The sequence below is a fragment of the Bos grunniens genome, chromosome 4, assembly GCF_055505025.1.
Source record: "Bos grunniens cultivar Pamir isolate PY7600 chromosome 4, Bosgru_T2T1.0, whole genome shotgun sequence".
Taxonomy (NCBI): Eukaryota; Metazoa; Chordata; class Mammalia; order Artiodactyla; family Bovidae; genus Bos; species Bos grunniens.
In genome coordinates, this window is record NC_141168.1 from 18,378,827 (window position 1) to 18,390,899 (window position 12,073).

At 38.3% G+C, this 12,073-nt stretch overlaps 1 protein-coding gene across 1 annotated transcript in view; it reads right to left on the reverse strand.

Annotated features, from left to right (window-relative positions):
- Positions 1 to 2,314: 2,314 nt before the first annotated feature.
- Positions 2,315 to 12,073, reverse strand: part of AKR1D1 (aldo-keto reductase family 1 member D1) — a 52,321-nt gene continuing 42,562 nt past the window's right edge. Inside the window, exons 8-9 of the mRNA XM_086395380.1 lie at positions 5,632 to 5,714; positions 2,315 to 3,679 (exon numbers count right to left, since the gene is read on the reverse strand). Coding sequence (XP_086251506.1) covers positions 3,637 to 3,679; positions 5,632 to 5,714 — 126 coding nt within the window. The 3' untranslated portion in view covers positions 2,315 to 3,636. The remainder of the gene's footprint in view (positions 3,680 to 5,631; positions 5,715 to 12,073) is intronic.

The following is a 12,073-nucleotide window of genomic DNA, read 5'->3' on the forward strand; positions in this document are numbered from 1 at the left end:
GTGATCCACACAAAGGCTTTGGCATAGTCAATAAAGCAGAAATAGATGTTTTTCTGGAACTCTCTTGCTTTTTTGATGATCCAGCGGATGTTGGCAATTTGATCTCTGGTTCCTCTTTTTCTAAAACCAGCTTGAACATCGGAAGTTCATGGTTCATGTATTGCTGAAGCCTGGCTTGGAGAATTTTGAGCATTACTTTACTAGAGTGTGAGATGACAGTACATATCAAATAGCAACACAGTTTAAAAGCATATGTTCAGTCATTTCCACTAGTTGCTCCTCTCTGACCAACATGCGACCAACCTCAGCAGGACTTAAAGTGAGGATTACCCAGCTCCAATTCCTTTGGCAATTTTATCTCTTCCTGACAACCCCCAAGACAGGATTAAAGGTGCCCTCATGCTCCTAAGGATGCCACATAGTATTTGTAGAAAAATTTACCAATAGCCAGATTTAATGGAGGCTCTACAAAGTTCATGTACTTTTGTCAAGACCATGTCTATTCCCTTCTACCATATTCTGCATCTCAGCTCTCAAACCAGCTAAAATGCCCATGTCCAAAAGAGATTGTGATTATCAATTACTCCTCCGCCCCCCCTACCCCTTCAAGAGACGTGCAAACTTGGGGATTTGGTATCTGGAAGTAGAAACATGATGGGTACAGCTCAGATTCAGGAAGGGTTCACATTCAAGACCAGAGATCTACAAGGTACCGTGATTTAGTTACTAGTCTGCAATGGTCAGAAATTGAAGTACCCAATGAAAGCTGAAAATTTTAAGGGAGTTTCAGGGAAATTTGGAATCTGGGAAATATAATGTAGCTCAACCTTTGAATTTCCACAACTGTGGTCATGAATTGTGCAATTCGTCACAGTGCTGAAGCCTGCCTATAGGCACCTACCCTATATGCACATGGGGTAGATGCCTATGTGCCACTCATGTGTTTTTCCACTAACCTCTGTATCATTATCTATGGAAGACAGTGCCTGGGGGAGGTCCTCCAGGGAGAACAGTTAGTCATGGGCAAACAAAAAACTTTTAGCAGGCTGGGGCAGAGTGTCCTTGCTGTTCTCGTCCATGTGTTTTTATGGATCAGTGGACATGGTCTTGGCCTCCTCTCCTTTTCCAGTCAGGTTATGTAACTATTGATTTATCTTACTCCATATTCCATTAGAGATCTCTGATTAGCACAGAGATTGATTTGGATTAACAAACATCTCTGGGGTTGCAAAGGTCCCCAAGAAGGTAAAAAGCATTGGTCATCAATATTTGAGCTCAGTTAAGCATTGACTAAGGCCATTTTTATTGCTGCTGTCAGCTTGAGAGGTTGGAAAACTTGATAGAGAGATGGTGTATTTGTTTGCTATGGCTGCTTGAACAAAGTGCCACAAACCAGAGACATCTAATAGAAATTTATTGTCTCACAGTTCTAGAGGCCAGAACTTCACCTTCAAGATCAAGGTGTTGGCAGAGCTGGTTCCTTCTGAGGGCTCTGAGGGAGAATCTGGCCCAAGCCTCTCACCTAGCTTCTGGTGGTTTGCTGGAAATCTTTGTAAAAACATCACCCTGATCCCTGCCTCTATCTGTAGATGGTGCTATCCCTGTGTGCTGTCTGTTTCCAAATTTCCCCTTTTTATGGGACACCAGTCATATTGGATTAGGGACTTCCCTACTCCAGTATCACCTCATCTTACCTAATCACATATGTAATGATCCTATTTCCAAATAAGGTCACATTCTGTGGTACTGAAGGCTAGAACTTCATATAAATTCTGGGGGGATACAATTTATTCCAAAATAGATGGGAAGGAGTCAAGTGAATGGAGAAATGACATGCAGAAACTCATGTAGACCATCACTCTTTCCTGATCTCTTTTCTGTCTCCAACTCTTTTTTCCTCTATTTCTATTTAGACTAAGAGGGTATTCCCTCTTTCAATCTAGAAACATTGGGTTGTCCAAAAAGTTCATTTGGATATTTCCATTAGATGTTATGGGAAAATATTAACGAAATTTTTGGACAACCCAATACATTTCCCCAGACAAATAATGGGGCTCTTTTCCAGTGCCTATCTTTTAAAAGTGGTGTGATAGGTGTGGTTCTTCTTCCACACCAGTCCCCTAAAGTATTTTGAAGAATTTTGACAATAGGGATCAGGAATTGAGTTTCTGTTCTTTCCTTATAGTATTCCCTTTTCTTCCCTATCTTCCCAGTGCTAAATGTATAGTAGGAATTCAGTCAAAGGCCTTTAATTTAAATGAATTCAAATGATTCTCCCCACCCACCTCAAGCAACAAAATAGAGATTCATTTCCTAGAATAAATCATCATTTTTATTATTTCTTATGAACAAGCTATTTCCCACAGAACAGCATTGTAAGTATTAATTTTAGAATTAGTGGAAACCATAAGTAAAGATCAATTTTTTAAAGTGATAATTCCTCAGAAATGTATGTCTTCAGGTCATAGAAGATTACCTATAAGCAATTGGTCTTGGACAAACATAAGTTTGTCTTGAAGTTTTAAAGAGCTCTTTTGCCCTGTGAGAATGACTTAATATGAATAAAATAGATTCCTCTGGGTGGATTGAAAATAGGTACATCTCTACTATGGAATTCTAATAATCTTTTTATTCACTTAAAAATTTACATACAATAAAATTATCAGTATTCTTTTGAACTTGCTACTTTCTCAAAATTCAGTTATCCCAATAACTTTCAAAGTCTTAAGTTTAATGAATTTACAAAGCCTCTTCTTTCAATACATTTCCTAACACTTTCTTTTTATATGTCTTATTTTGAAATAATAGTCTGTGGACTACTATATAAAACAGAGTTTTATTTCTATTGGTTGTCTCAAGTCACTTTGCATAATGGCGGTTGTATAATGAATGGGGGCAAGAGTGATAGGCAGTGGTATCATAAATCACTAGCTTGTTGAAGCTCAGGTCCTTTAAAGCATGCAAGAGAGAACCACCAATTATCCATCTCTCAAGCTGGATAAAAGCTACACAAACACACTGGATGGAAACAGACAACAACCAAATCAGTATGGCTTTGTTAACTGCTCTGGTGTTAAATTAGCTCTCTCTCTCTCTTTTTAAAGATTTTACTATACTTAGCCCTCTCTCCCTACTCAAGATAAGGTGAAGCACGTCCTTGTTAATAGTGCATGTGTGGATCTTAACTTGACTGTGTCTATATTACAGTCAGTGGCTCAAATCATCAAGCCCACTGCCAGCACACTGGCATGGTCTAGCTCTCTATCCTCTTCTTGCCCTGTTAACAGCTGAAGAACTCAGACTATCCACGACAACAGTATCCAAATTCATGAGTTATTATCCTCATATGTTACTTCTGAAGTCTTCTCTAAAGCCTAATGTTTTTCTGTCTGAAACCCAGAAGACATTGATTTAATAAAACATTAGCTGATAATTTCCAACAGTTATTTCAATAGATTTAAACCTCCTCCCAGCCCCACATAGTTAAATCAAAGTCGCTAACACTACACACAAGTTAAATATCTCTATCACCACTTGATCTGAGGATAGTAAGCCATTTCCACGGCTGGAGCAACCACCAACCCAAAGTCCTAGCACACGTAGAAGGGAAAATATCTGCTGTGGAGTTCTCTGAAGTCAGTATTCATCATGGAATGGGTATTCGGGATGGTCACACCACCTGCCAAAACAATTCCCCCAAAGGGAAAAAGTTCACTTCTAAAGTTGCACGTCTGTGTGTATTACTAGCATCTTTTGATAATTTTGCCAACCACTCCCTCTTTTCTCTTACTCATTACATTTATATTTTGTGCCCAGCTTCTGCCCATGGTTCCTCTCAAGCCAGTGCCTTTTACTGAAGCCCCAGATAGCACTCTGGTGTAGGTGTGTGTGTGGAGTAGGGGGTGGGTAGAGGAAGGCTGTGTGTGCATGTGTGCTCAGTCATGTCCAAATCGTTGCATCTCTTTGGACTGTAGCCCACCAGGCTCCTCTGTCCATGAGATTCTTCAGGCAAGAATAATGGTGAAACAGTCTATAAAAGGACTGCAGTGTGTGCGCCTGTCCTGAAACACCTAAGATTTAGTTCTCTGTAAGTATTATGTGCTTTAAATTGTCAATAAAATATTAAACAAAACCAAAAAGGCTCTCAAAGCTCACCCAGATGAAAAATAGAACAGTGGCCCAGCATTTCTAAATGATATATTTTTAAAATCAATCTTTGTTTCTCCTTGCTGATTTTTCTAGTTATTTCCTGGTGCAATGAGTTATTTTCGCAGTGTTGTTAGAACTAGGTATTAAAAATGTCAAATGTCAAACCAATTAATGTCACCAACCAACTGTAAAAATAGCAGCACATTGGTGGATTTGCTTCTCTTACTATCTCTTTTTAATTTAGATATTTATTACATAGAAATAGTTTATCTTTGAGATCTGTTAGTTAACCTATAAATGTTTGTTAGTTACATGTTTGTGTTTACTTTTTTGTTCTTGAGGCTAGGAGGTGCTTTTTGATGTCAATTAATTTCTTCCCCTGGAAAAGTCACATTAGAAAGCTGTTTTATTAATTCAGAAATTGATTTAGAAATTCAGTATCAGCATAGTCAGCAGTTTCTGACTTATGAAAAATAGTGAGACCAATAAGTAAGTGCCCAAACTATATGAACCATCTTAATTAGCATTTTAAAAATACTCACTTGAAGAGAAGATTGTAAAAAGATTAGTATCCATATGATTTTAAGAACTGGAAATACTAATGAATAATGATTAAGCAAAAAAGGTATGTGTGTATACAAATATATACATGTATATATGCATGAACTATATTCATTTTTAATTTTTAAGGCTCTGTAATATTCAGAGATTAAAGGGTTATTTCTGTTGATAGGTGAACTTGGCTACACTTTGAAGGAATTTTTCTGTTGGAAGTCAGGCAATTTCCCTGGTGGCTCAGACGGTAAAGCGTCTGCCCACAATGCAGGAGATCTGGGTTCCATCCCTGGGTTGGGAAGATCCCCTGGAGAAGGAAATGGCAACCCACTCCAGCACTCTTACCTGGAAAATTCCATAGATGGAGGAGCCTGGTGGGCTACAGTCCATGGGGTCGCAAAGTGTTGGGCATGACCGAGCAACTTCACTTTCACTTTCTTTAAAGTCAGGCAATAGGTAAACCAAATACTCCAACTCTTATAGGCAAACATTTGTCTAAAACTCAAGTTTCTTGTTTCCCAACTTGGTGCTGTTTCTCCTACACTCTCATGCCTCTTTCCCAAGAATTGTTCTTGCTGACAGCTTTGCTCTAATTTGTGCCCACTTTGATTTTTAAGGAAGAAATAAATATGTTGTTTGAATATGCCACCATTGTATTAACATATGAACACAGTGACTTATTTCTCCTCACTGTCTTTAGCCTGTTATGCCTTAACGTAACCAATGGAAATGTCCTAAATGCCAGAAGTCTTCTTTTAAATAAAAATGCAGGTTTGTACGAAGTTCCTAATCCAATACATGCTGCCCACCGACCTTTACCCTTGTTCCTTCTATGGACATGGGCCTGATTTCTAAGAGCCTGTTGGTTGACTCTTGACAACCCAGCACCACTGGGCAGAAACTGATTCATGATCCCCCAGAACTCACATGAGCATTTCCACAAAGCGGATGTTTTTATTTAAGGCTTCAATGTCCTTCATTTCTTCTTCAGTGAAAGAAAAGTCAAAGATCTGAAATAACAGAAACAAAAAAACAGACATTTGGAATAGTAGAAGATGAGTCAAGCTTGGGATCAGGGAGAGGGGCCAGCAGTGAGAGCCCTTCAAAGATTATGGACATCTCTGCAAATGTCCTAAAGGAACTAGGCAGATGCTGGGAGGCCATCCCACCTATGGGGAGCTGGAATTCTTCTTGCCCTTGGTCTTTAAGACAATCCTGCTGGGGACATCTTGCAATAAATTTCAGGTGTTCTGAAACAATATGCATTCAGAACATTTCCTGAAATTCTAGAAGTAAGGAATTCTTACTACTTTGGTATAAGATGCTGAGCTTTTGATTCTGGACAGTGATCTTCATACACTTTTTTTTACAAAAATATTCCCTGGTCTCTAAATTTGCTTATGTATTTTTTTTAACTTTTAATTTGCTTTATTTCATCCTGTTAATCCTTTCATCACTTTTAATGTCTCTTCATCTACCTTTTAATTCTAATTACATTTTCATTGTTTTATTTTCTTTTTAGCTTATAGACTTTATACCTTGGTTTTATGATGGTCCATTATGAACATTTTAATAGTTTGTTTTAGCTTATTTTTATTTTTAATGCTTGGTTTATCTGTTTACAATCTATCTTCTATTACTTTTGTATCTTTCTAAAAAGCTTTTATTTTAGTAATTTACATTAATAAATTTTAATTATGTAATACATAAATATATGTAAAGAAATGAAAGACTTCTTTGTAAATGAAAGACTATAGAAGTACATTGACATTTATGGAGTAAAAAAACCAAAAGTGCCTTGATATCCACCACATCAGTCCTAGTCTCCTTCCTACAGATTCCTTCCAAACATTGAGCACACCAAGAGCAAAATGCAATAATTGTATCATATTTTTATCATTCTGCAGCTTTATCTCATTCGCATAATATGTCTTGGTGATTTCTTCTGCCAAAATATACAGACTGACTATCTAGCCACTGCATCCATCATATAGATGTGTATGATTTACTTCGTCACTTCCCCAAGGATCATTTCCAAGTGGTCTTTTCAGAGCATTCTTTCCTTTGATTATTTATTATCCAAGTATTAGAGTTTATGATATTGTATAAGGAATTTTATTATAACATAAAACAGTCATGAAGAAATCACTTAAAAAATAAATCCTTACAAGCTTCCTTTCTTCTTAACACCTTCCCCCACTGAGAGTGGCTATCTGTCACATGACATCACCTCCTTTAGCACAGGAAAAGGGATGGCGCTCAGGGGACCAATCAAGGTATCTTGTTCATTGGACACTGATTATTATGAGGGTAGCAATGACCCATAAAGGGACAAGCAGGGATTGATAGAGATAGAAGCCTTTCTCTGTGATTGTCCTTACTAAACATGAGTAATAGATTAACCTGGACTGTGTGTGCTACCATATGGAGAAAGGGGGTGGGGAGAACTCAGTCCCTTTATAAATCATTTGAATAGATGTGTCCAGTCATGTCTGATCTATCCATGAATTTTCCAGTTATGAGAATCAGTAAATTGTATCTTTTTTTTCTTTGGTAAGTTTGAATTGCATTCCTTCATGTGGTAGCAAAAAAGCCCTGAAGATAATTATCTGATATGGATGTCTTCCCACATCGGTATTTATATTTTCACTTCAGTATTTAAAAATGGCTATAAAGACACACATACTATGTAAATTCATTTATATGACATTCTAAGAAATGCAAACTAGTCTTTAGGGGTAGAAAGCAAATCAGTACTTGGCTTGGGCTTGGGGACCAGGAGGGATAGATTCTAAAGGGGCCTAAAGAGACTGTTGGAGATACTAGAGATCTTTATTCCGCTGATTGTGGTGGTTTCATGGTGTGTACATATGTCAAAACTTTTCCAATGTTACGCTTTATGTTCAGCTCATTGCATTTCAATTTAACCTCAATAGAGTTCTTTAAAAAAGAAAAGTACATAAAAATGGCTATATAATCTTTCATTGTACAAATAAATAATAATTTGTTTTTTAAGATCCTACTGAAAATTGTTTCCAGTCTTTTTTTTTTTAGCTGATAAAATATGCTGTAATAAACATCTGTATACATGCACATAAACATGCAAATGCATCTATAGGAAAAGATTGTCAGGTCAGTGGAGATATAGATATATATATATAGATATATATATTTGAAATTTGATGGAGCTGGAAAAAGATCTTTCTCCAAATCTTACATCAATTAGTATTTCTGACAGCATTATATGAAACTGCCTGTTTTCCCACATATTTTCAGCATTCTGATTATTTCCCTATCTGAGGGGGTAAATACTGTCCCATTTTTATCTTTATGAGTAAGACAAAAAACAACTTACTTTTGAGATTTTAATTATCAACTGATGGGTAATGATTAACTTTACATGGTACTTTCCTATAGCTGCATTTATTAATACCTAGCAGTTATTCTTTGGAAGAAGCATGATAAACTAATTACTCCATTCTCTAGTGACATGTTTTCTAATCTATAATTTATAATGCTGGTTACAGATTACTTATAGAGGAAATAAAGGAGGTTGGCATTCATGGCAAGAGTGAACATCAACATTCTAGGAATCAGCGAACTAAGATGTACTGGAATGGGTGAATTTAACTTGGATGACCATTATATCAACTACTCTGGTCAGGAATCTCTTAGAAGAAATGGAATAGTCATCATAGTCAACAAAAGAGTCCAAAATGCAGTACTTGGATGCAGTCTCAAAAACGACAGAATGATCTCTGTTCATTTCCAAGGCAAACTATTCAATATCACGATAACCCAAATCTATGCCCCGACCAGTAACACTGAAGAAGCTGAAGGTGAACGGTTCTATGAAGACCTACAAGACCTTCTAGAAAGTGAAAGTGAAAATGAAGTCGCTCAGTCCTGTCCAACTCTTTGCGACCCCTCGGACTGTAGCCTACCAGGCTCCTCTCTCTATGGGATTCTCCAGGCAAGAATACTGGACTGGGTTGCCATTTCCTTCTCCAGGGGAACTTCCCAACTCAGGGAATGAACCCAAGTCTCCTGCGTTGCAGGCAGACGCTTTAACCTCTGAGCCACCAGGGAAGCAAGATCTTCTAGAACTAACACCCAAAAAAGATGTCCTTTTCATTATAGGAGACTGGACCGCAAAAGTAGGAAATCAAGAAACACCTGGAGTAACAGGTAAATTTGTCCTTGGAGTACAGAATGAAGCAGGGCAAAGGCTAATAGAGTTCTGCCAAGAGAACGCACTGGTCATAGCAAACACCCTCTTCCAGCAACACAAGAGAAGAATCTACATGTGGACATTACCATATGGTCAACACCAAAATCAGATTGATTATATTCTTTGCAGCCAAGGATGAAGAAGCTCTATACAGTCAGCAAAAACAAGACCAGGAGCTGACTGTGGCTCAGATCATGAACTCCTTCTTGCCAAATTCAGACTTATATTGAAGAAAGTGCAGAAAACCACTAGATCATTCAGGTATGACCTAAATCAAATCCCTTATAACTATACAGTGGAAGTGAGAAATAGATTTAAGGGACTAGATCTGATAGAGTGCCTGGTGAACTATGGACAGAGGTTCGTGACATTGTACAGGAGACAGGGATCAAGACCATCCCCAAGAAAAAGAAATGCAAAAAAGCAAAATGGCTGTCTGAGGAGGCCTTACAAATAGCTGTGAAAAGAAGAGAAGTGAAAAGCAAAGGAGAAGAGGAAAGATATAAGCATCTGAATGCAGAGTTCCAAAGAATAGTAAGGAGAGATAAGAAAGCCTTCCTCAGCGATCAGTGCAAAGAAATAGAGGAAAACAATAGAATGGGAAAGACTAGAGATCTCTTCAAGAAAATAAGAAATATCAAGGGAACATTTCATGCAAAGATGGGCTCAATAAAGGAAAGAAATGGTATGGACCTAACAGAAGCAGAAGATATTAAGAAGAGGTGGCAAGAATACCCAGAAGAACTGTACAAAAAAGATCTTCATGACCCAGATAATCACGATGGTGTGATCACTCACCTAGAGCCAGACATCCTGGAATGTGAAGTCAAGTGGGCCTCGGGAAACATCACCATGAACAAAGCTAGTGGAGGTGATGGAATTCCAGTTGAGCTATTTCAAATCCTGAAAGATGATGCTGTGAAAGTGCTGAACTCAATATGCCAGCAAATTTGGAAAACTCAGCAGTGGCTACAGGACTGGAAAAGGTCAGTGTTCATTCCAATCCCAAAGAAAGGCAATGCCAAAGAATGCTCAAACTACCGCACAATTGCACTCATCACACATGCTAGTAAAGTAATGCTCAAAATTCTCCAAGCCAGGCTTCAGCAATATGTGAACCGTGAACTTCCAGATGTTCAAGCTGGTTTTAGAAAAGGCAGAGGTGAAGTAAGCCAGAAAGAAAAACACCAATACAGTATACTAACGCATGTATATGGAATTTAGAAAGATGGTAACAATAACCCTGTGTACGAGACTGCAAAAGAGACACCAATGTATAGATCAGTCTTATGGACTCTGTGGGAGAGGGAGAGGGTGGGGAGATTTGGGAGAATAGCATTGAAACATGTATAATATCATGTATGAAACGAGTTGCCAGTCCAGGTTTGATGCACGGTACTGGATGCTTGGGGCTGGTGCACTGGGACGACCCAGAGGGAGGGGAGGGGAGGGAGGAGGGTTCAGGATGGGGAACACGGGTATACCTGTGGCAGATTCATTTCGATATTTGGCAAAACTAATACAATATTATAAAGTTTAAAAATAAAATAAAATTTAAAAAAATAATAATAAAAAATAAAATAGAGTGTATATATAACTGAATCACTTTCCTGTATAGCAGTAACTAACACGACACTGTAAATCAATTATACTTCAATAAAAAAATAACTATGACAAATATTTAAAAAAAAAAAAAGAAAAGGCAGAGGAACCAGAGATCAAATTGCCAACATCTGCTGGATCATCGAAAAAGCAAGAGAGTTCCAGAAAAACATCTATTTCTGCTTTATTGACTATGCCAAAGCCTCCGACTGTGTGGATCACAATAAACTGTGGAAAATTCTGAAAGAGATGGGAATGCCAGACTATCCTACCTGCCTCCTGAGATATCTGTACGCAGGTTAAGAAGCAACAGTTAGAACTGGACATGGAACAACAGACTGGTTCCAAATCGGAAAAGGAGTATGTCAAGGCTGTATATTGTCACCCTGCTTATTTAACTTATATGCAGAGTACATCATGAGAAATGCTGGGCTGGAGGAAGCACAAGCTGGAATCAAAATTGTTGGGACAGATATCAATAACCTCAGATATGCAGATGACACCACCCTTAAGATAGAAAGTGAAGACGAACTAAAAGCCCTCTTGATGAAAGTGAAAGAGGAGAGTGAAAAAGTTGGCTTAAAGCTCAACATTCAGAAAACTAAGATCATGGCATTGGTCCCATCACGTCATGGCAAATATATGGGGAAACAGTGGCTGACTTTATTTATCTGGGCTCCAGAATCACTGCAGATGGTGATTTCAGCCTTGAAATTAAAAGACACTTACTCCTTGGAAGGAAAGTTATGACCAACCTAGACAGCATATTAAAAAGCAGAGACATCACTTTGTCAACAAAGGTCTGTCTAGTCAATGCTATGGTTTTTCCAGTGGTCATGTATGGATGTGAGAGTTGGACTATAAAGAAAGCTGAGTGCTAAAGAATGAATGCTTTTGAACTGTGGTGTTGGAGAAGACTCTTGAGAGTCCCTTGGACTGCAAGGAGATCCAACCAGTCCATGTTAAAGGAGATCAGTCCTGGGTGTTCATTGGAAGGACTGATGTTGAAGCTAAAACTCCAATACTTTGGCCACCTTATGGGAAGAGCTGACTCCTTTGAAAAGACCCTGATGCTGGGAAAGATTGAGGACATGAGGAGAAGGGGACAACAGAGGATGAGATGGTTGGATGGCAACACCGACTCAATGGACATGGGTTTGGGTGGACTCCATGAGTTGGTGATGGACAGGGAGGCCTGGCGTGCTGTGGTTCATGGGGTTGCAAAGAGTCAGACACAACAGAGTCTGAACTGAACTGAACTGGCATTCATAATGTCTAAATGATCATCTTCAATAATTTTCAAATTTGTCCCCAATTTTTTCTAGAGCTATTAAGAAGGTGGAAAGTTGACTACTATGAATTTCAAATTTTATACCTTCTATTCCTGCTGTGCTGGCAGAGAAGGGAGAAGGTTGTGTCCAGAGTCAATAGGTAAGGAAACAAGAAATAAAGGAGCTAGACTGCATAGAAGCAGCAAAGCAATCCCTGAGTTACTAGGAACTATTACAATTTCAGCTAAAATTAAATCCAGACATG